The sequence below is a fragment of the Pelmatolapia mariae genome, linkage group LG5 (assembly GCF_036321145.2).
Source record: "Pelmatolapia mariae isolate MD_Pm_ZW linkage group LG5, Pm_UMD_F_2, whole genome shotgun sequence".
Lineage (NCBI taxonomy): Eukaryota > Metazoa > Chordata > Actinopteri > Cichliformes > Cichlidae > Pelmatolapia > Pelmatolapia mariae.
The window spans coordinates 26,252,710-26,276,584 of NC_086231.1; the positions used below are offsets into that span (position 1 = coordinate 26,252,710).

General features: G+C 39.8%; 2 protein-coding genes across 3 annotated transcripts in view; one reads left to right on the forward strand and one right to left on the reverse strand.

Annotated features, from left to right (window-relative positions):
- The window catches only part of loxl2a (lysyl oxidase-like 2a), a 25,440-nt gene continuing 1,565 nt past the window's right edge, over window positions 1-23,875 (forward strand). Inside the window, exons 1-13 of one of the 2 annotated variants that reach the window (XM_063474492.1) lie at window positions 1-101; window positions 1,932-2,237; window positions 5,068-5,243; window positions 12,438-12,646; window positions 15,102-15,318; window positions 16,211-16,394; window positions 18,832-18,983; window positions 19,074-19,241; window positions 20,636-20,801; window positions 21,070-21,310; window positions 21,481-21,596; window positions 21,752-21,888; window positions 22,318-22,429. In XM_063474492.1, coding sequence (XP_063330562.1) covers window positions 1,964-2,237; window positions 5,068-5,243; window positions 12,438-12,646; window positions 15,102-15,318; window positions 16,211-16,394; window positions 18,832-18,983; window positions 19,074-19,241; window positions 20,636-20,801; window positions 21,070-21,310; window positions 21,481-21,596; window positions 21,752-21,888; window positions 22,318-22,429 — 2,152 coding nt within the window. In that variant the 5' untranslated portion in view covers window positions 1-101; window positions 1,932-1,963. Of the gene's footprint in view, window positions 102-1,931; window positions 2,238-5,067; window positions 5,244-12,437; window positions 12,647-15,101; window positions 15,319-16,210; window positions 16,395-18,831; window positions 19,242-20,635; window positions 20,802-21,069; window positions 21,311-21,480; window positions 21,597-21,751; window positions 21,889-22,317; window positions 22,430-23,875 lie in introns of both variants that reach the window. The other variant, XM_063474491.1, reaches the window with a different exon arrangement.
- The window catches only part of r3hcc1 (R3H domain and coiled-coil containing 1), a 9,354-nt gene continuing 8,357 nt past the window's right edge, over window positions 22,879-23,875 (reverse strand). The window contains exon 10 of the mRNA XM_063475000.1: window positions 22,879-23,863. The gene's annotated coding sequence lies outside the window, so the exon portion shown is untranslated. The remainder of the gene's footprint in view (window positions 23,864-23,875) is intronic.

The window sequence follows — 23,875 nt, forward strand, 5'->3', positions numbered from 1 at the left end:
GGACAAAGAGCCCCTGCTTCACATGCCACCCTTTAAGACAGGTTGGAAACCTCTGCGTCCTCAAAAGACTGTGAGCTGCTGACTGTCCTCCGTCTGTCAGAGTAAGTCCTTTCACTTCGGAGACAGCCTCCCTCCCTCCTGCTGTCCGACCGCTGACTGGATGTTGTTTGGCACGTGCATGAATGTGTGAAACTTTGAGATATCACACTTTGTTCAGACTGAGTTTTACCTAATGGGTTCTCTCTGGGAAACTGAAACACCTGGCAGGGTTTATATTTGCATGTTTTGTCTCATTTATATTCATTGGAAATGTATTTCATATCAAGTGTTTTTTCTTTTTCCTATTTATGTGTCGAAGCGCGCTGGGGTTTGCTGTATCAGAACACGAACTACAGTCCTGCTAGTAACAAACTTTTATCATGCATGCTAACTCTGGTGATGACAGTAGACAGCTGTGCTAAGGACCCTTCAACACCTACCGATTTTGTAGTCGATCTTTCTTCACTCTGGTCAGGGCTTAATATCTCTTTATCGGTGACTAATTCAGATGAACAACAGACAGCACAAGAGCCCTGATTTTGCCTGAAAAAGCAATAAAAGTATGTAGGATTTGAGAATTCCCATTTTAAAGGGCAAGCAGTATTTAATTATTGTTTGATCCTATTGTTTCTTTGCAACTACACGTTTCAAGCTTTGCATGCAACAGCATATGATGTAAAAAGGTCCATTCACAACCTTTCTGGAACCACAAGTTTTAACTGTTAAGAGTAGATTCTTCTGTAACATATGGGTGTGTCTACAGAAGTGTTGCTTGTGACATGCAATATGTAGAAGTATTTATTTAGAAGTATTGTTTACTGATGGATTTTGTATTAAATACACCATAATTGTACACGTGCTGGTTGGAGTATAGTTTGTGCACGCACAGCTGTTCAGAAAGTCACTCAGAGCTCTGACTGACTGATTTAAAACCATTAAAGTGCGCTTTTTCATTCCCTGGGTTTAATTAGGTGCAAGACTGAATACTGAAAAGCCAAATTTAAGTGTCTCCGTACTCATGCTGAACCTCTGTGTTCATTTCACGGGGAGACAGACCAGATGTTTCCATATCGCGAAACATATCCTTCACAGTCTGATAATTTATAGGCTGTGTACTCCAGAGGAGGTTTTTCAAGTCTGAAGTTTGTTTGGTTACCATGACGTCAACCCAGGAATCCCCCCCCCCGCTCCCAAATCCCCTCCCAAATCTCCTCCCTTGCTGTTCCAAACAGGATGATGTGAAGGTGTCCTAACGTTTCCTCTCCTCCATCCCTCCCTTTACTCCCTTAGGGCTCATTGTCCCAACATTGACACATTCATGGTTTGCCATGAAATAATGATGCACATGGAGTCAACTTTCTTTGTGAATACAGGTTCAGAGAGTTTACCTCGGCCTCCAGGCACAGATCAGCAGATAAATAAGACGGGCAGCCCCCTCCCTGGAGGAGCCCACATTTGCTCTCCATTAGGCTGTCAGACAATGGAGAGAGAAATTCTTGCCACCTAACCTATGTTCTTTCCCAGATTTTCCCCAAATTTCCCTTTTTTTGGCAGTCGTGTCCATACGTTTGCTTAATATACTGTGAAATTGTGGTCATTTTTTTTACTATACTTGTGGTTGCAAAGTTTCTAGTGTCAGTTCTCTTGAAGCCTGATATGAGAGCCAAACCAAGCTCAGCATTTTATACAGATACCGCTTACTCTCAAATAAACTGAACTACCACATGCCACAAATGACTGTCTTCCTCAGCCTGTCTTCAGATAACTCTCCATCCTCAGGTTAAATCCTTGGAATTGGGAAAAGCCACTTATAAAAATGCCAAAAACACACTTTATTGCAGTGTTATACAGCCGATGGTCACAGTTCTTTGTCTCTTTGTATCTCTCTTTAGAGTATTAATCTTTTCCGGCATCATTCTGCATCATGCTGCGCCTGGCTGTTATCTGCTGTCTCCTTTACACCTTGCTGGTGCCGTCCAGTGCCCAGTCAGACTCTAACCAGCCTGTGATCCAGCTACGTCTAGCCGGGGAGAAGAAGAAACACTACGAGGGTCGGGTCGAAGTCTTTTACAATGGAGAGTGGGGGACGGTGTGCGATGATGACTTCTCCATCTATGCTGCCCAAGTGGTATGCAGAGAGCTGGGCTTCACGGGTGCCGAGTCCTGGTCGCCCTCAGCCAAGTACGGAAAAGGGGAAGGTAAGAAAAAAACGCACTAAGTTAATGAGATGTGTGTGTTAGTCACCAGGACAGCCACCTACAACTTCATCTACTCAAAACCCTCCAAAGTTCGACTTCAGATTGGTGCAGAAAGTGAGGTGCAAGTTATAGTGAAATAATCTGAGCATCCCTGAGCTACTCAACCACATCTACTCAGAAATAACCTATCACTACATGCAGTTTCATAATTTCCACGAAAGACAGGTTTCCCCTTGTCTAAATGCTTATACCCTGAGGTACTGGTTTTCCCATCAGAGGAGAACTGAGACACACCAATCAGTTCAGAGCACTGGAAGAAGGAAAGACTGGAAAGATTTGGAGCGTTAACCAGACGCATATACAGACGTAATCTCATCTCCTCTTTTATAGCCTTTTGTATCTTATGATTTCCACCATAGCAGTAAAAATACTAATAAGATTCCCAGCTCTGTAAATGTGTTAGCTCCTGGCTGCTGGAGGTGAATGTATATTGGTAGCGCTAAATGAACTCTTATTAAAGAGTTCATTTAGCGCTACCAATATACATTCACCTCCAGCAGCCAGGTGAACTAAATGAACCTAAATGAACTCTTATTAAAGAGTTCATTTAGAGCTGCCAAAGCGTTTCTTCACTCAGTGAGCAACTTCAAAAGTTAGGTTAACTTTTCACGGCATTGCTGTCATTATGGAAATTTCAATTCAAGTGTTTTGCAGCTTTATGCATATACTATTATATACCTATAGTGTTTTATAGGAAGCATTTAACAAGTAGTTTGTACTATATAGCTGTGTGTGCATCCTGTGTGAAGCAGTTGTTTGGGCTCCATTTTAGCAGTGGTTCAGTATATAAAGATGATGTCCTCTGGGACTTGGCTTTGGGAAGGGTGTGCCCCTCAAATGTTTCACAAACTCAGTGAAATGGCAGTTATGAATAGGAAAGCTGCAAATTATATTTTGCACTAATATAAAAAGTTGCACAATCTGAAATAAAATGATCTTTCAGTTGGTCGAAGAGAGAAGGGGGTCCCTGTTTTCCTGAGTGGATGTCAAATTTGTAGTGGAATCACTTTAAAAAGACATGTTCTCACATGTGTGTATATGGAAACTAGCTTTATCTGTTTTTTATGTTGTTGGTGGAGACAGATGGCTATAAAAGTGATCAAGAGGATTTCAAATTTCCCATCGTGATGACTAATGCGCTGTTGAAAGCAACCACCAAATGTTTCCAATTGAAGACATAACAGCAGAACAGTTATAAGGACATCCTACTTGGATGAGCGTTTTTCCTGCAAGGATGCAAATCATATCCCCAGCTGCTGTTGCACAAATGCTGTTTGCAATCCCAGTGTGCCCCCCCTCCTCCTCCCCGCCCCCCAAAAAAGGGGGAAAAAAATAAAGTGTGCAAATGTTACAAAGGTTTGGGCTATGATTTTAATTTTCTACAAAATCCATCTAATCCATGTTATGCAAACCCCTTTAGGTTTGTTTTGAGCTCTTTGGCTATGATATTGACAGAAAGTGCTAATAAAGGCTTAATACATACATTTATAGCTCCATGTAGACTGTCCTCTATGTTTTTTTCAGTGCTTGTTAAATCCCCTTAAGGCCTGCAAATGATGTTCTTACCAATGCAGTCTAGGCTTAGAACAGCTGGCAATGCTGAGTATTTGCTTAGATAAAGGTGTGCTGAGACTGAGCGGGTTCTCCCTCTGCTGTATTCCAGAACCAGAGTGCTTGGCTCTGATTATAACGATGATCCAGGGGTAATCAGTTCTCTGCCAGGAGGAAGCTACGTGACCATTATATCCAGTCACTTTCTTGGTATGATCAGGATGTTCCCTTGCAACATGTTGAGACTGCCAGAATAATGAGTTGGTGGTTTCCCTCACGGCTGATTCAGAACAGCCAGCTGGACAACAGATGATTCCCTTCAGCCATGACAACATTTATTAGGCAGGTTTTTGGCTGAAAAAATGCACCAGGTTATATCAGAGACCAAACACATCTCCACGTGAGTAGGTTTTCTGTGTCTACGGCTAGACTTCAGTGGACATGCTAGAACAGAAGCCAATAGGGCATGATTTACAACACCTGTCAGGGTATAACATTTAAGACATTCTTTCATTTGCATTTTTTTTAAATGAGGTAGACACATGTTAGGGAAAGCTAGTGAAAACTCAGGGTTAGGAGAAATTGTGGCTCAGGATGAAGCAGACATAATAGTTGCAAACAGTCAGAGTATAACAATATATTCTAAAACAAATAATGATTATGTTATGATTGATTGTTTGTGTATTAATTGGTTGGAAAAACAGTTAATGATTAGGTGAATAAAATATTAAAGCCAAGACGATTGGCAGATATTCTTTTGTACTTGCTGCAGTATACACATATAGCATGTATGTTAAAGGGAAAATATAGTGTTATTATTTAAAAAAAAATTTAAAAATGCACTTAAAAAAATTATCTTGACTGTGCACCATTGTTTGCTCAACTGCGATACTCTTATATGTGCTGCAGACACGGCTGACAGTATTGTTGACAATTTAGTTGGAACTGCTCTTTTGGACTAATTATGTGATGACACCATTTCTAAATACTGCCAAGCATCTTTCTCTGTGTTCTGATCTGTTAAAGATTTTCACATCAGCCTGTCACAGGATAATGTTGGCCTGTGATGAGCTGACTACTTGTTTTTTATAAAAAAATAAATAAAATTCTTTCAAAAGCACCGTCATCACTACCATCCAAGAAAAGCCATCGTGGGCAAAGTGAATCAGCATCTGAACACACATCCATCTGAGTGTTTCTCTGTTTCTGTTTGTTCCAGGTCGTATCTGGCTAGACAACGTGCACTGCACAGGTAGCGAAAAGAGCCTGGCTCATTGTGAGTCCAATGGCTTCGGAGTATCCGACTGCAAACATTCAGAAGATGTCGGCGTGGTGTGCAGTTCGAAGCGCATTCCAGGATTCAAGTTCATTCGGAACCAGGCCAACAGCCAGGAGGTAGGACCAACATATTGACAATCAAAATACATGCATATGGTACAATTGCAGTACAATTATTATGTGCATATACGCATAAAATCTTTCACAAATGTTAAAAAAGGCTAGGGTAACTTGATTGCAGTATCACTAACAGAATGCGCACATGGTTAAAGCACAGACATGTAACCTGAACTGATGTTCTGCACAATAAAGGAACAGAGGTTAGGCTTGGGATGAAAGAAAACCTTATCATAATTTATTGCTTCAAATGGCTCCAAGTTTTTTTTTTATCTCTCCACCTTTTCTAACTGAAATCGGCTTGCTCCATTAAAAGCAGCTGAACTGTTGAAAGAAGGTGTAACATAATATTAAAAAGTTTTAAGAAGCTAAAGAATATACGACGCTTACTTATTGTTGTAGCGTTGTTTTTTTTAAAATGATTAGTAACAACTAATTACTATCTAAGAACAAATATATACGTTTTTCATTTGAATTTTAAAATAGTAACAGGTAAATCCCCATGTTTCAAACACTGTGTTATACTGTGATTATGCTAAGTAAACACCAACTTCCAAATGGCTTATTTGAAGCGTTTGGATGGTTAAAAGGATACACTGAGGTAAGCCCTTCTGTGCAAGAAGTCACGTCTGCTATGGCATCATGCAACTGAAATGATCCATGAGTAAGCTAAAATATTTAGCTGTCTGTTCCATGTTATACTAATGACTTTGTCAGGACACTATTAGTCTATTACTGCCCACACCAGACCCCCACTCTGCACACTGAGATTGCAAAGATGACTCAGACGCCAAGAAGTCCTCCCAGCCTGGCTGCTGAAAATGCCTCAGTACTGGATGGAAAGTCAGTGTGGGCTTGTGCATGTGACAGGAGAAAGGGAGGGAGATTATTAGAGGGAAGCATTCCTTCAGCTTGACTGAAAGCAACTTCCTTTTAATAATGAGGTTTCCCTATTTAAGACCACACTGATAGAGATGAGTTTTATTTGGCAGTCTTTAATTAGTGCTTTACTTTCTTTGCTACTGGACTAAGTACAGTTTCTTTGTTTGCTCACACTACGTGTGGGGTGGTAGACTTGGCTGCGTTACAGGACTCTGTACAGCAGCCAGAACAGGGACTATATTTTTCACCGGATTTAGTTGCAATAACACGCCCGAGGAGAGCATCTTAAGTCCTTCTTTGTTTTGTTAATGTCTAGTCCAGTCATGTAAGAGGGGGGAAAGTAGAAGAAAGGTGAAACTGAAATGTTTAATTATGGACTGTTGAACCTTATTCACAATACTCTTATTTATATAAGTTGTATATATAAGCACAACATCTTGTTTATTATGTGTCTTGTGTATTTAGGGCCTCTGGGGTGTTGCTTTAGTTCAGTCCCCCACCCTCTAAGTGTTTCCTTGGTTTGGCTGAAGCCTTTTAAGTCACAGGAGAGAGGAATGGGAAAAAGGTGTAGCTACACCTCTGAACTATACTTGAACTGACACCAGCAAAGAGCAGCACTGTTCCTGAAATTTGTATATTCACAGCATGAATTGACATTCTGTGTTCAGTGTGGAAATTCTAAGTAAGGGCCAATGAAGCACGGTGTTCTTTATAACTATGTGGATGCTATGAAGAATATTTCCTTCAAAATGACGAACACTCGTCTGAAATGTGAAGAGTTTCCTAGGACATTACATCTCCTTTTATAAACACTGTATTGGTGCTGTGCCTGCTGATTTTTAAATAATTTAAGTGAGCATGAATCACTAGCATCACTACATCACTAGCACTGCAAGCAATGTCTTGATTTATAAAATTAAATAGTGCATCCCTACAGTGCACAAATTTGCCACAGACATTAATAATATTGTCTATGTGAGGAAAAAATCCTGAGATTGCGTTACACTTTATCAAAGATGGCTCTCTCTATCAAGTCCTGCTTTGACCACAAATAATAGTATGTGTCCTGCTGTTGGCATGGGTTGCCCAGTTAGTATTTTTGCGGTGTCAGTCAAAAACATAAAATCCTAAAAGTAGCATTTACAAAATATCAAGTAACTTTGCTGAAAAACAGCTTGACAGTCCAAACTCAGTTAACCTCAAATATTCCCAAGCTCTGATTTGTGGAAGTCGGGTCCACTTTGCTGCAGTCTGCTACTGATCTGATCATGCCACGAGTCCTGCCAGTGCAACCATTCTCAGCTGGTTATGTAACGCTCCTGAAACAATAACACAACAAACATTCCACTGTGACTGAATCATTATAATATTAATTATTTTAGCATGCAGCACATAATGCACACACACACACAATAACTGTTTTATTGTGCATGATGGATACTTTTGCTTTTGTCTGTCTAACCCAACACAGCCAGTTTACTACTAGCATGTGTTTGTTTCACACACGGATGGAACATCCTGGCAGAAGAGATCTTTCTAACAGTAGAGCGGTTACAAGCAGAAGACTTTGTTTAATCTGTAGTTAGTAGTGATGATTACACAAGCTTTGCCAGGTTCAGGTTTTTATGTGGGAATGGGACAGTACAGATCGTGATGTCTCATACGAAGATAATTATAGGTTCATGGCATCGGCATAACTTTGTGCTGAACATTGGGGGGGGCAAGATGTCTGTCTAAATAAATAAATAAATCTGGGTAAATTCCCAGATGATTAAACATGCGACTATTTTGCTGGCAATAACTGAAATGTGAAAATCAACAGCCTATTTATGCAAGATAATTCATAATTTTATTGGGGGGGTTATATTGATTGGGTCTAATTATTGGGGGGGGGGGGGGGGGGGGGGGGGCCTGAAAATGATGCCCCTGGTTCATGGTAAGGATTCATAGGAGTCATTGCAGGATGTTCTTTACTTTGTGTTTTCCAAGAAGTTGGCACTACTGTGTACTTGTTACATAATCATGCAGACTTTCACTGTCAAAAAGGAAAATCCAATGCAAATGTACATAATATGGATTTGGTTTTATATGTATCTTTTTCTAAGTAGTTTTCACATAAAGAAATCGCACACCACTGCTTGCAGAACATGATTATAAACAGATTCTATTCTATGGTCCAGCGAGCAGAGATTAACTTCTTCCTGAAAAGAAGGAGTAAAAGCAGCTGTAGTTGACCAATAGACTATTCATCATGTTTACTTCAAACAAACACTTTCATCAAGAATCAACACCCAGCCTTTCTAATCACAGAATGCGGTACTTAAAAACCTTCCGATCTTTTACACAAGTAACAAGGGTAGAGGTTAGATGAGATGGGGGTGGCTCATGAGAATTTCATTTATTCACACAGTGCACTGTATGACAAAAAGAAGGAAACCCGAGCCAAAGTAGGATAAGCCTATTCGGGATGATGTATAGCAGAGGCTTTTGAGGAGATGAGTGATCAACGGGAGAAAAGGTCGATGCCTGTCAGAAGGCTGAAGTCAGTCTCTCTCTAGCAGATAGAACTGTGCAAGACATTTAACACATGTTCAGCAGCTGGAGCCTCATTTCAGTTCTGGGTTGCACAGCTCCCAAGGTCTGATTTTTATTATTTATTCTTGAACTTCACGTGCACATTTCGCTGACTCATGTGAGCCTCTCGTTTGAATGTAACACAATCTAAGTGTCTGTTTTGTAAAGTTTACACAAATGAGATTGTTCTGAAACAAGTTGTGAAACAGTCGTGAAAGAGTGTTTATTCTAAGATAAACTTGCCAGCTGTAGATTCGTTTAGTGAAAACACACAGAGTGGATCAGCTCTTCTGATTTGACTCTTTCAAAGATAGCAAGTAAATATGTTTGCTACTGAATGTTTTTTTATTATATTAAAGCACTTTGACTGGAGTTTATTATTATAGTTTCACAGTCAATCAAATGCTTGTGTTTCATTTCCTATATTTTATATTCAGCACAGACACCTGTAAACATGTGTGTTGGTTCTGAGATTTGGGGGGGGGGGGGGGGGGGGTGTTCTTAGAGAAGTGTACTCTAATAGGTATTCCAGATGCAGTGACCACTGAAACTCACTCTCTTTCTTTCCCCACACACACACACTCGCTATAGTCAGTCAGACAGAAGGGGGGCCAATGAGGCAGAAAGTTAGGTGGGGCAGATGTAAAAGTCATTTCAAAGAGCCGTACTGTTCTTTTGCTTTTTCAACTAAACTTTGGCTGATTAGCATTCATACTTGCTGTGTACCGTTGGGCGGGGCAGGCGGGGGGTGAGTTGGGCACGTGTAGATGAACGTGCAGCAGGATCTGGAAAGCTGATTGAAGTGGAAGAAGTGCACAGTAGTGGAAGCATTAGTCACCGGCTAGACCACAGGCTCATGTCCACACATTTACATTCTGAGAGGGGACCCAGTCAGAAAAACAGTCTGCTCCCCAGCTGGAAATAGTTCAGTAATGGACAGAGCTCACTTCACAGACTAGCACCGAATAGATCTGAAGGAAGGATGTTTACTTTTTTCAGTTGTTACTTAGAAGCCAAAAAACCCTATATGAATTATTATTTTTGGATTTAATAAAAGCTGTAGAATGAGTAAATCATTACAGGAAGTTGGGAAATGAGATGAGGTAATCTTGTAGAAATGCTCGACTGAGTATTAACCTCAGTGTAATCGGTAGGAGGAAAAACTTTCACCCAGTACCTATTTGGATTGGTCTATTTGTCACGTCACACTGATTCAGATAAAATCAAAATATAAATCCTACTGAGCACTTCAGGAATATGTTGACACTTTAGGAAATATACTTATTTGTTTTCTTCGTTGTTGTTGTTTCCTGTTTTTCTTTGATTTTCTGAAAAGAATTACATAAAAATTACTGAAAAGTCAAAAGTTTGAGACAACTAATGGAAATAAACAAAATAATCTACAGTTCTTTAAAAAAATTTGCCAGTCTCTGAAGCACATCGTGTTCTTAGTTAGATACAAACCATGCTCTTAAACAGATCCAAAACTGGCTGTAGGCTTTGAACTGACTGCTGGCAACATCCTGATATTTACCACACCAGTGGTATTGATCTTCTCACTTAACTGCTTGTATTAAAGTATTTCCCTCTGTATATTTTAGTGATTCTGTATTTTCTTCTGTTGTAATGGGATAATGCATTTTTTGTAGCTGTGTAACTCATAACAGTTTGTCTTATTCCAACACAGGAGCTTAATTTTCTTTTTTTTTGTATTTTTTTCTGACTCTCTTTGAAAAAGTGCTCAAATGTGGCCAGTGTATCGAGTTGGGCCTAGGCCAAACAGGATTATGCTAAGTTAGGGGGACGCCCAGACTGATCCCAGCTGTGCATATCTGTCCTTTTCTCTTCAGCTCACACTTTCAGAAGGCCAGTTTCCTGCCTCTGAGCCAAATGCAACAATGGTCAGATGTGTCTTAATAACCTCATATCTGAGTGATTTTTCTTACTATTTATTTATTTAGCTATTTATTTATTGAATTTGGTCTTTTTTGTTTTTGTTGTGGCACGTTCTTTTATTTTCTTTGTTTATTATGAATTAAAAAACAATCTAAAATCCTATGATTACATTTTAATTGGAGAGAGCCAGCTGCGTGATCATAGTCATGTCTCCTCACCTTCCCCCGCTAGACACGGAAAACACTCTGTCATGCTATGGCCAGCAGGAATCTTCTCATGAAGAGTGGTTTTTACCCGCTCTAACCACTGCGGTCAGAGGGAGGACCAGGGTCACTGCTGAAGCAGTGTTAGTGGAGGCTCCTCCTTCCCTGCAAGAGCCTGAAGCCTTGAACATTCCCTCAGGCTGACGCCATCTCAGGAAACCACCCTGTGGGCAAACATTTGATATTCTGGGAGACATGCCTGAATGTTGGGGTTTTTCAATGTTGAAGAAACTGGCTGTTATAAAATTACTGAGTTCAGCATACCACAGAGCAGCTCAGAGTTTTGGCTCTTTTTGGCACCCTCAGTGCAACTTCACACTCAGTCAGGAACAAACGGCAGCACTTGGCTCATGGAGAGAAATGAAGGAAGGCAGAGTTATTAGGTAGCTGCTAAAGCCCTTAGGTCAAAGGGTACCATTCTTTGCTGTATCAGCACACATGATGCTAATTGTGAGCACCAGTGGCCTTCGCTCTGACCGGCATTTACAGCCCTCAGTAGATAGCTTTGGGCTATTCTGCACAATCTCCAACCGGAAGCTCCTCAGTGTCTTCGCTCACCCTATCTTCTGTCTTTAGCCTTAACTTGCTTAAAATTTAATTTTACAAAATGTCATGGATTACATGGATTTTAAACTTTTTGTTTCACTGCTTCCAATTTTCTGATACTTCTGCAGTCATACCTGCTTTGTATCGCACGCAAGTATGTTCATATCTTATGAGATATGGGATGTGAGGTCTTTTAAAAATACATTTGACCTACATTCCTTCCAGATTTGGCCAAAGGGAAAAGACTTGTATGTATCCCTTTGTGCTCTGCTTGTTTCATCTTTGCTCCTGACAGAGAATAGTGACATTGATATAAGACCCAGCAGCTTGTCACGTATGAACTATTCCCTTTCGGCGCTTTTTCTGAGGAAATCCAAACACTGTTTGCCAGTTTTGACAATACTATGAATTGAAGTGTGTGCCTCACACAAGTCATTCTGTTGACAGACAGTGATCTCAGAGCCTTGTGAAGTTTTGAATAATTGCTAATAACTGATGCATTTCTCATGTCAGGGGGGGCTTGACTCCACTTCTAGACCCATAAGCAGACACCAGTTTTTCTCCTCATTGTCTGTGTGTCAGTGAAACAGAATTCACTCTTGATGGTGGGGTGGTGAAGAGGCTTATGCAAAAATATCGTTATGCAAGTTGATGGGAACTTTATATAATAAATAGAAAATATAAGCTAAGCTTGCCAACATGTGCGAAGTCTGGGCAATTAATGTTCCCAAGGGGCCACAATTAGAGCCTAATTGTTACATCTACTCTTTCTTGTTTTGTTTTGTTTTTTTTGTTTTTTGTGGCCTATTGGGAAAAGTAATTGCCCACCCCTATCCATCTACAATAGACCACAGCCATCTGTTACAAATTTATTAGAAATTCTGGAAAACTTGCAATATTCAATTGAATAAAAAGTCATACTGTAGTCAGAGGTCAGTTTTTTCCATTGGACTAAAAGTATAATACTCTGTCTGTTTTTTACATGTGTTATATACAGGAGAGCATGAAACATTATCTCTGTTCTGTTTGTCAGGGCTTGACGGTACAGGTGGAAGAGGTGAGGATCAGGGCCACATATTCTCACAGAAAAAGGATTCCCATTACTGAGGGCTTTCTGGAGGTAAAAGACGGAGGCAAGTGGAGGCAGATCTGCAATGAGGATTGGAACCAGATGAATAGCAGGGTCATCTGTGGCATGCAGGGCTTCCCTGGGGAGAAACGCTTCAATGCCAGACCCTACAAGTGAGTAATGTTGCTGGGGTCAGCTTTAGGATTTAAACAGTTTCAACGAGATGTAATGAAAAAACTTCACGTGAATTAAACATTTAACATTTAGTCCAGCTAAATACAGCGCAGGTTATTGCGGCGCTAAATATGAATACTTTCAATTTCACACTGGTGTAAAACATCAAACCAGACATTCTTATAGGTTAAACAATACCCTTATAAACTATATCATATTTTCTGGCAGGAAACATAAAACTTTATTACTGCCTAGTTTACTTAAGAATGTTTAGCCTATACTATGCTGATGTTATGAAACGTTACATAATAACCAGGTTTGTTTACTGTGGCTGTCACTCACGCCTTCATCCATTTTCTACCAGAATAAACACACTCGGGCCTGTAGATTCCTGACAAGAAGCCAAACACCACCAGAGGAAGCTTTGGCATATGCAGGATGAGTGCAGTACATTATGAAACAGTGGCTCTTCTGGCTCTATCTTTTCCGCCTCAGTGGTTTTATCACAAAGCTTTTCAAGTGTCACAGGCAACATGCAGTCTGACACAACGGAATACAGATGTTTTATAGCTGCTGCACATGAGAAAGCAATCACAAGAGCAAATCTCTCTCCCAGTCTGTGTGCTGGCATCTAAAGCCTCCCAGAATGACAGCGGTGTAAAATCAGTGAAATCGAGACCTGATAGACACAAGAATATATTTACAAGTACTGCTGAGCAGGTCTGCAACTGGATTTTCTCATTGATGTTTCTGGGTAAGGATATCAATGATCTGGTAAGATCAAAGCAAAGAAGGTGGTGTTCATTCAAAGAAAATCATGATCATTTAATTTGATAGTAATGCATTTCAACCAAAGGAAATATATGGAACGCGAAACCAGCGTTTAACTTTGTTTATTACTTGGGATCATAAAGCTGATGTGGTTGTAAAACATGTGATTCTGCTGTGGTTTCACATGATTCACTCTCTCAATCTAAATTTGGCATCACTTTAAAAGACTGTGTATTGCCCTCATGTTCATACCAACTTGAATTTAAATTTAAACTTCTAAACAAGGTTTAAGGACTAAAAAGTTGTAAATAAAGCTCCTGCTGGTTTCATTACATGGTATGCTGCTTACAAGACTCCTGCTTCAGGGTCCACTCTTGTTGGCTTCTTCAGTGACCCCTAGTTGATTACCTCCATTCAAGTTTGGGGTCATAGGAATGTTAAGGTATTTTCACAATACTCCCATTGTGCTTCACAGCAAAAAGGAGAAGACTGCTGAATTCCTCTCACTAAAAAATAAAAATGTCCATTCCCCAACACAGCTGCTTATGATTTTAGTAATGTGTAAGAAAGAATGGTAAAAAAATTTATTTGTCTTTTAATATGAAAGAAGTGATGTGTGACTATATAGTACTTTATTTTACATAACTTAGTTAATAGTAGACTTTTGTGGCATCTGTTTCAGTAAGTGATTAATGGTTCAGTGGGAATCCCAAGCAAAACACTTTAAAATATTATAAACAGCAGTATGACATAACACAGCAATAGTAGTGAATAAATATTGACTATAATTATCACATAGTCTGGGGTCTACTAAAGGCAGGGAGTGGACCTGTAATGAAGGACTTGGCAAACAGAGGTTTGAACTGAAAAACAAAAGCAGAACGACACCAGAACGTGGAACAAACAAGCAGACTAACTACAAACTGAACAGAAGCTAAACTAACAAACAGACGAAAGTAACACCCACAATAAGGGAGAACACGACAACGAGCAGAGGGCGATGCAGACAGTAACTACACGGGAGGGTGATTACAGGAGTGGAGACAAATGGGAACACAGCTCAACAAAAGCAAAACTAACGAGACAGGAGAAGCTGAACCAAACATCAAACACACGAGACAAGAGATTATCAAAGCAAAACAGCAAGTAACACTCGCACACAGACTCAGACTAAGACACGTGAACTTGACACTGGAATGGATATTAAGGAGATATGATGGACTGGGAAGACCAAGGATGAAACACAGAGAAAAACATGGGAACATGACTGGAAATTGGAGGTAAACAAATACTGGGGAAAAGAGGACAGGGCACAGAGATGAGACAGTGACGACTGGACATGGAGGAGAACAAACAACAAACCATAAATTAAGAACTATAAACAACAAAGTCAGATGCACTAAAAGAATACAACAATCAAAGAGTCCAGAGCAACCTCAAAGACTGAGTCCAAGACCCAGGACCATAACAATAATGAAGTTCCTTTCCCTGGAAAGTTAAAAATCTGTTACTTTTGGCATCAACTAATACCAGTGGTTGGAAAAATGTTGGCATGTGTCATTCTTCAACCAAAGAGAGGAATAAATATGTGTTTTCTAATACGGTTCGTAAATCATGCAAAATTACCCAAAATTTGACATTATATGTTGTAATAGTTTGTTTTACTTTATGATTCTTTCTCAGATTGCTGGCCAGCCGTCGAAAGAAGAACTACTGGGGCTTCTCTATCAACTGCACAGGCAACGAGGCTGACCTTTCTGATTGTAAACTGGGCCGAGAGATAGAGAAGAAAGGCAACAGCACCTGTGGAAAGGGCATGCCTGTAGTGGTCAGCTGTGTGCCTGGACGGGTCTTTGCTCCTAGCGTCAGCATCGGGTTCAGAAAAGCCTACAGGGTGGAGGTTAGTCAGATTAAACACACTATACAAAGTCTTAGTTTTAAAAGTCAGCATTCATTCTTGATGTATGTATGGTGCATATTACATTACTTGCTTTTTTTTAACAAGGTACAAAAATTGGTCTTGGTTGGATTGTAAAAGGAAAGACATCTTCATACTGATCTACGTTCATGACACTGTCTATTATAAACTCTACAAAGAGAAAAGATTTCTCTGTGGGACTGAACATCCAGAAAAAAGAACAGTTCAAAGAAATTATTGTCCATGATGAGTGGATATAAACTTCTGTCCGCAACTGTAGGAGAAGACAGCTTCATATTTTTTGAAGGTTAATCGCTTCTGGAAGACTTCCTTGTAGGACAAAAATCATAAACTTTACTTAGGTTTTGTTTATGTTGTCACATGTCTCTGTCTGCAGTTGGAATTTGTCAAAATGCAAATGTTTGTATTTCTTCTAGATTAGACACAGTTACTCACTTATCTTAAAAGAGAGACATGAAAGCTCAATTTAGAGTCTGTTTGCCTTACAAATAGAGCATACTGCTGCATGTTTACACTGCATTATAAGACGCACAAACGTTTCTTGTTTGTCTACATTGTTCAGTATTCACATAGAAGTCCAGTAATGGATTACAACATTTACTGGGTATTAATAACCAATCAGCCATCATGTTGCATCACTAGATGCTGAGATCATTAAGAAGGTCTAGTTTTGTAAACTTTTCAGGCTCACTCTTAGTGTTTTCAAGCTAAAAAGTAAATAAATGAATTCATCCAATCATCCATTAAACTGTTTTAGTTTTCTTCCAAAATGTTTTAACAATTAGAATCCTTAAGGTCATTCTCTATAAGATATCCACTAATTTTAGCTTTTTTTACTGTACTGTTTCCATAGCAACCCCTGGTACGTCTAAGAGGTGGTGCCATGATAGGTGAGGGGCGAGTGGAAGTCCTGAAGAATGGAGAGTGGGGAACAGTGTGCGACGACAACTGGAACATTCGCGCTGCCACCGTGGTGTGTCGAGAGCTGGGGTTCGGCAGCGCCAAAGAGGCCCTGACTGGCGCCCGAATGGGACAAGGTACTCACAGATTTGTCACTAGCATATTATTGATGCATATAGTGGTACACAACTATAGTTGTAGGTATAGAATACTTTTTTTTTTTAATTGTTTTACTCAGCAAGAGCCCAAATACAGCCTGACCAGACCTCATTCCCAGCTGTGAAAATGAAAGGTGTGGGACTCAGGACTGGAGACCTTCCACCTTAAATCTGATCAGTCTGTTTTTTTTCTCACCTCAGTCAGTCTAGACCTTAAGTCAGCACATCAAGGCATTAGGGAATGTATAGAGCAGCACATTCATGTTTATACATTGACCCAAGACCTGATTCTGTGAAATGAAATATACCACAGCCTTATGAGAATCACATGTTCACTGGAACAGTTGCCTTTTTCTCTGCCTGATTCTCATAGCAAAACAGAAACGTGCACAAAATGTTCCAGTACAGAGAACAGCTTTTATGGGTTTCAGAAAAGGAATTCTTTGTTGGAGAATAAACGAGGATCTTTTTTTTTCTTTCTTTTTTTTATGAGCTGACCACTGGATCCATAGATGGCGCCACACACTCTTGAAATACCTTGTTATGTTTGTTTTCAGAAGTCAACAAAGTGGACTAAACAAGCATGTTGGTAGATTTCCTGATTTGTTCTACTGTATTGAGGGAACTGGATGAAAGGAAGAATTTCTGGACGTCATATTTACTTTTTTCAGCTGGTAGAGGATTTCGCTCTTTGTGTAGCAGTTTTGTGTTATGCATTGATGGGTTTCATAATTTCTAAATGTATCCTATTTTGTAATTTTTTAAATGTATGTTATTATAAAATAGATTTCACGGATTATAGTCATGTGTCAAACCTTAATATTGGCTGCATAGTTACAATGGCACTGTGTTCCTGCTGTTCCACTAAATTTATACCTCTCTATTGGCTCCCTGTCACTATTTTGCAAGCTTATATCACATTCCTGCTCAATCTCACGGGAAGAGTAGCAGCATAAAGTTAGCACTTGCATGTTATTGTGGAAACTGCACCACATGGAGAGAGAATTTGTATTTTTTACAGCCTTACGTGTCTCATTTTCATTTGACATAGGCGACTGCTTGTTTCCTTTCTAGGAAAAGTGCATGTCTTTGCACAGGCAAAACACTCTGGTAGGTAAGACAGCTGCTGTTTTAGTCTGTAGTAATTGGCAGTAAAAGCTTGTGTTTCCTGCAGCTCTAGTTCCAAAAAAGTTATGATGCCGTTTAAAATGTAGATAAAAGCAGAATGCAATTTGAACCATAGATTTAAACTGAAGAAGTGCAAAGAAAACATGTCAACTGTTTCACTTGAGAATTTTATTGCTTTATTAAAAAAATATTATTATTTTAAATTACACACCAGCAAAATGTAAAAAAAACAACAAAAAAAACAGAATAGAGGCATGTTTATCGCTGTGTTGCATCACAGGTTTGAACAAGTTCAGGTCTCCTTTATCGTTTCCATCAGGTTACATGTCTAAACTGAAATTTAGCACCTGGACTCTTTCTGTAGGGACATGTCATAATACATCTTCATTGTCTTGCTAAAATATTGAAGAACTTCTCTGAAAAAGATGTGAATGTCAGCAAACATTGCTCCATAATCTTTAAGTGTTGTTTAGGATTAATGGAGCCTTCACAGAAGTGCAGTAAGGTTTCACAAGACCATTACAGATGGTGGCCTTTCCTTTTTCAGTTGTTTTTAGTTTGCCCACAGGACAGTTTTCCACTTGATCTCAGTCCATTTTAAATGAGCTTGGACTCAGACAAAGCAAATGCGATTCTGAATCTTTTTCAAGTTCTTTCCTTGCCTGGTAGAGTTTAAACTTGCATTTGAAGTGCCATCTAAACACTGGATTTGCTCACATTGTCTTTCAGAAATTCCAAATTCCCACTATAAAACTAGGTCTGTTTTTAATGTTAACGGTCCAAAGAACACAGACATTTAATATTGGTTTTTGGCCTTGCCCCATACAAACAGACATCTCCCCAGAGTGCTTTTTAATGATACTAAGTCCTGCGGTCTTTCACAGACCGGGGACTTATTTTAGTCATGTTGCTAATTAACATCATTAGTCGTGATTTCCCAAGAGTTGTTTTGTTTCTTTGTCTGTTTTGTTTTGCATTGCACAGCATGTCACTAAAAGGTTGGGACAGGTACAACAAAAACTAAATATTTTCCTGGAATCCATTTCAATACAAAATTATATTTTTCAAAATACGATCAAAATCCAATGATCTACTATTTTCAGTAAATTCATCCAAACATTTTTGGGAACAGGGTTGTAAAACCATTGTGTAACCCAAATTGATCACATCTTCTGTCCAGTAATCTGAAACTAGCTTTTCTTCTCTGTAATGTACACAATATGACTACCTCAGCAGTGAGTTTATGACAGCAGTACTCTTTGTTTATGTGCCTAATGTGTACCTGCAGGCATTGGACCGGTCCACATGAACGAGGTGGAGTGCTCCGGTTTCGAAAAGTCCCTGACCGAGTGCTACTTCAACCCTAACTCTTTGGGCTGCAGCCATGAGGAAGATGCAGCAGTCAAATGTAATGTTCCTGCCATGGGCTTCCACAATAGAGTGAGTAAACTCTGTCTACCATATAGAACGAAAAACTATGTGTGTGTAACAGTTCAGGAGATGCCTAAATGTATATATCCCTTCCCTCAGCTTCGGTTAAGTGGCGGCCGTAACCCATACGAGGGCCGTGTGGAGGTCCTGGGGGAGAGAAATGGCTCTTTGGTGTGGGGCACGGTGTGCAGTGACAGCTGGGGGACTATGGAGGCCATGGTAGTGTGCAGACAGCTGGGCTTGGGCTTTGCCAGCAATGCTTTTCAGGTAAGGTCTTCCTCTAAGCCCTCTTACATCCAATCATTTTTAAAATGAGCTTATCTTTGCAGCACAGACTTTCAGCATGCTCAAAGTCAGTGAATACCATTAACTCTGACTTTAATAAGCTTGAGCTTTATTGATCCCTGAGGGCAAAAGAAAGACATCACTTCCTTACAAACATCAAATGCACACAGTCAGCACAGAAGGGCAGGGAAGCGGTGAGAAGAAGCTTGATTTATTTTGTTTGAAGTTTAGTGGACGCTTCACCAGTAAACCCCCTGGCATTACTTCCTAGCGTTACTCTTGTCCTGCTTACGTTTCCTTCTTGATTTTTAAAGAAGACCCCAAACTCCCTTTACATTATGATGTGAGAGATGTGTTAAGACCTCTCTTAGGTTTTTTTATTTTTCTGTTTAAAGGCATTTTGCATTTGTGGTTTCAAATCTTCTGGAAAGTATGTGTGTGAATCATGGGGAGGTGCATTTATAGCAGCAGGGGGGCTATCTGACTAAAGTGTGCCTATCTATGCCAAGTCATCTGGTCCAGTCCAGGCATTATAATAACATGTCCCCTTTATTACCGAACGCTGTAAGTTATCATTACGTAAGGGTTATCGTGTTAAGAGTAATAGATGTCTAACTCTTTGCTATCACAGAGCAGGACCTCTGGCCCTCTAGAGCCTCTTTCCTGTCTGACTTTTAAATGCTTCTCCAGGCAAACCCCACCACCAGATGGAAAGAATGACACTGAGCTTACAGCTATACAGCTTTATGTCTGTCCTTCTCCTCAGCCCACCAGCAAATACTCCCACATCCATATCCCTCAGCTTAATTTACTTCTCATGACTCCTCCACTTCCTGGGTAGATGATGGAAAGTATGAGTTTTCCTAACAGAAGGTTTTCCCTGTGGTCTGCAAAATGTTGTAATAAGGCTGAGTCAGGCGTGAGAGGACAAGAGAGCACCTCTCCCTGTGTGGGTGCTAGATACTTTGATTAGACTACATTTGGCTTGTGGGACACCTGGTATGGCAAGTCTGAAAATTAAACACAGGAGGACAAATAAGATTATATTGCTGTTGAAAACCTATCTCCCATACAGATCACTGTTTCCACAACACTTTGAGGAGGCTGATCTGTATCTGTTTGATTGGAGCTAACAGAAAGAAGTGAGCCTAGCTGTATATGCATAGCTTAGCAGCAGTAAGTTTTGTATAGATTAAACAAACATACAGGACTGTAGTTAGATCCAGGACTGTAGTTAGATATGTTGCTGGTGAGTTTTGTTATAGCCCAGCTCTGATTTTGAACTTTTTAACAGTAACACAGGGGTATCAAGCTTTGCATCAAAGTCTTGATGTTGTGTAGTGTATAATGTCTTTCCTGTGCTTCTCTTATAACAGGAAACATGGTACTGGCAAGGAGACTCATCAGCTGATGCTGTGGTGATGAGCGGGGTGAGGTGTTCAGGAACTGAGCTGACTCTGGAGCAGTGCCTGCATCACGGGAAACATGTTGTCTGTCCCAAAGGAGGTGGACGCTTTGCTGCTGGGGTCTCTTGTACAATGAGTAAGAAAGTGCAGAAAACCATAACATATATATTTAGAACCTTACATGGGTTAGGAGCTATGTTTCTAAAGTATTTATTGTGGAAATGGAAAAATAGTTTGAGGACATTGGTATAGTATATGCTGACTGAGGGTTGTGACTGGGTCACTTGAAAAGAATGAAACACTTGTAGTTTTGTAGCTGTTCAATATAAATGTAATAAAAGTTTCAGTGTAAGTTTCTGTGCACCCTCATGTTCTAAATCAGCACGATTCCTTGTTGCTCGCAGCTGCCCCTGACTTGGTCCTGAATGCTCAGGTTGTGGAGCAGACCACATATCTGGAGGACAGACCCATGTATGCTCTGCAGTGTGCCCATGAAGAGCGTTGTCTGTCCGGCAGTGCTGACAAAGCTGACCCTAGCTCCTACCGCCGCCTTCTTCGCTTCTCCTCCCAGATCCACAACAATGGCCAGTCAGACTTCAGACCTCGGGCATCACCTCAGTCGTGGGTCTGGCATGACTGTCACAGGTGACGCATCTGGAACAGATATGTGCAAACGGAAAACTTTTTGCTTTTTCCTGTAAAAATTCAGAGGAAGCCAAACGTATCTGACAGGAAAGCCACTAGATAAAAGTGTAAAGATTACAAATATTTCTATTAGTGTGAAATGATTTTTTTTTTTTTTTTTTATAATCAAGGCATTACCACAGTATGGAAGTTTTCACCCACTATGACTTGATGAGTCTGAACGGCACTAAAGTGGCAGAGGGCCACAAGGCCAGCTTCTGTCTTGAAGACACCTATTGTGATGAGGGTAAATACAGACACTCCTTATATTAGCAAATTATACATTCAAATACAATAATAATAGTAATTTATTGTACGTTGTTTAATTAATGAAAGAAATGAGCTTACTGGGCTGTATAAGCGTGACCTCATCACAAAATTTGTAACCTTTTCCTAATCCAGGAATTCAAAAGAGGTACGAGTGTGCAAATTTCGGCGCACAGGGCATCACTGTTGGCTGCTGGGATACCTACAGGCATGACATTGACTGTCAGTGGATCGACATCACAGACGTGAAGCCCGGCGACTACATCTTGCAGGTAAAACGTCTGCTGTGGTTGTCTGGTTGTAGTCCACACGGCACATCTGCTGCTGGAAAGATGTCTCATCTCCAGCCAGCAGAGTCTGCTAGATCAAACAGGCACAAACAGTTTCCACAGCTCTCTGCATCTGCTTGTTTCTGGCTGTAAGCCCAAGGAGCCTCTGATTGCGGTTCTAAACAAATGAGCAGGAGTTGGTTAAAGTCAAACTTTTATATTTGAACAAATTTAGTCCAGCATAGATTTATAGTATCTAAGCTGAAGGATGAACTCTTTCAGTCTCTTTTGTGCATTATCAGTCATTCTATTATCATCTTATTCGAGTGCTGGTCTTCACACTTGTGTTATTTGGTTTTCATAAAAACTAATTAAAGACTTGAAATGTGTCAAGAGAAATGCTTTAACAACCATTGTTTTTCCTTCTTCCAGGTTGTAATTAACCCAAACTATGAGGTCGCGGAATCAGATTACACTAACAACATAATGAAGTGCCGCTCCCGATACGATGGGCATCGGATGTGGACATATAACTGTCATACAGGTAAAAAGGATCTTTTTACCCTCTGATTTAAGGACAAAATATTCTTCAGTAAAAAAAAATTGAGTGGTGCTTGGGACTGTACTTTAGAAAGGTCTACATTTAAACAAACTCAGTTTAATACTGAGGTTTTCAGCCGCAAAGAGTCTGCACCTGAATAGTCTGAGCGTTAAATGCTAACTCCCCTTCTCCTAACCTTATTTGACCATTTATAAAAATAACTGTTCTACTGTATCTGTGTGATGTTTAAGTGCCCAGTTCACAGCAGCCATAGTCAGCAGTTTTAACTTTGGGATCATGCAGGACAGGTCTACATAATAAAAACTTTTCTTATGTCATATAAAATATGACATTAAAACTTCTAGTTTTCCTGTTTTCACAGAATTTTGCAGAATCGTCTTTAGCACCGAAACGACTCAATAGATTTAGATTTAATTGACTCACAGGCACAGATGATGATTTCAGAGGAAGCCCCCTTTTTATGTAGAACCTTTACTAAATACAAACTTTTACAGTTTCTCAATGACATTTTGATATTTTACAAACAGGAGATGTTTGATGAGACATCAGTGACAAAAATGGCATTAAAACAAGCCGACATAACATTAGAGGAACAGGTAACACTGAACGTTTCAAAGCTCCCTCCCAAAGCTTCCTGTAATGTGAAGAACTTTATACTTTAAGTATTTGTGTGTTAATTACACAGGTAACAACCTATTATTATACAACTTTTAAAAAAAGCATTTTTTAAAACAGAAACGGAAACTTAAAATCTTAAAATTAAAAAAAAAAAATAGTGTTTTATCTTATTTATGAAATCTGTTTGTTAGCTGATCTGCATTACTCTTATCTATACACAATGTACTTCTCTGACCAAATCCTGAGATACTTCAAATGAAGTTAAAAAGGAATGAATACTTCTGTAGAATTATACAACCAATTCATCACCTGCATCAGCAGGACAAGACGAGAACAGGGGAAAAAAAAAAAACATACATCCATCCATGGATCCTTCCAATTAATCTGAAACAAAAAAAAACCTGCCTGGAAATCAAACACCCTTGAAAGAAATTTTAGTTTTGAGTCAGCATGCAATAAAATCAAAATTAAGCCTCCCATCTGAAATCACTATGATAATTGCATTATTAGTCAGGCTAACAGTGAACAAGAGGCACCACCGCAGTAATGTACAAAGGTCAGAGGTCAGCTTCAAATACAGCACAGCAGCTCCTGCTCAAAGATCATTCAGGATGGATGATGATGATGGCGGCATGGGCATTAAACTCTCAGGCCTCTTCTTAACTGTGCCAGCCTGCTGTGCTGATCAGTGAAGGTGAGCAGTCATCACTCATCATGGTCACTGATTCAAACATGGCCACTTTTGAGTCTCTTCAGAGAAAGGAAAGGAAGTGAAAGGATTGCAGACCTCTGCTGGACCTTTTTGTAGAA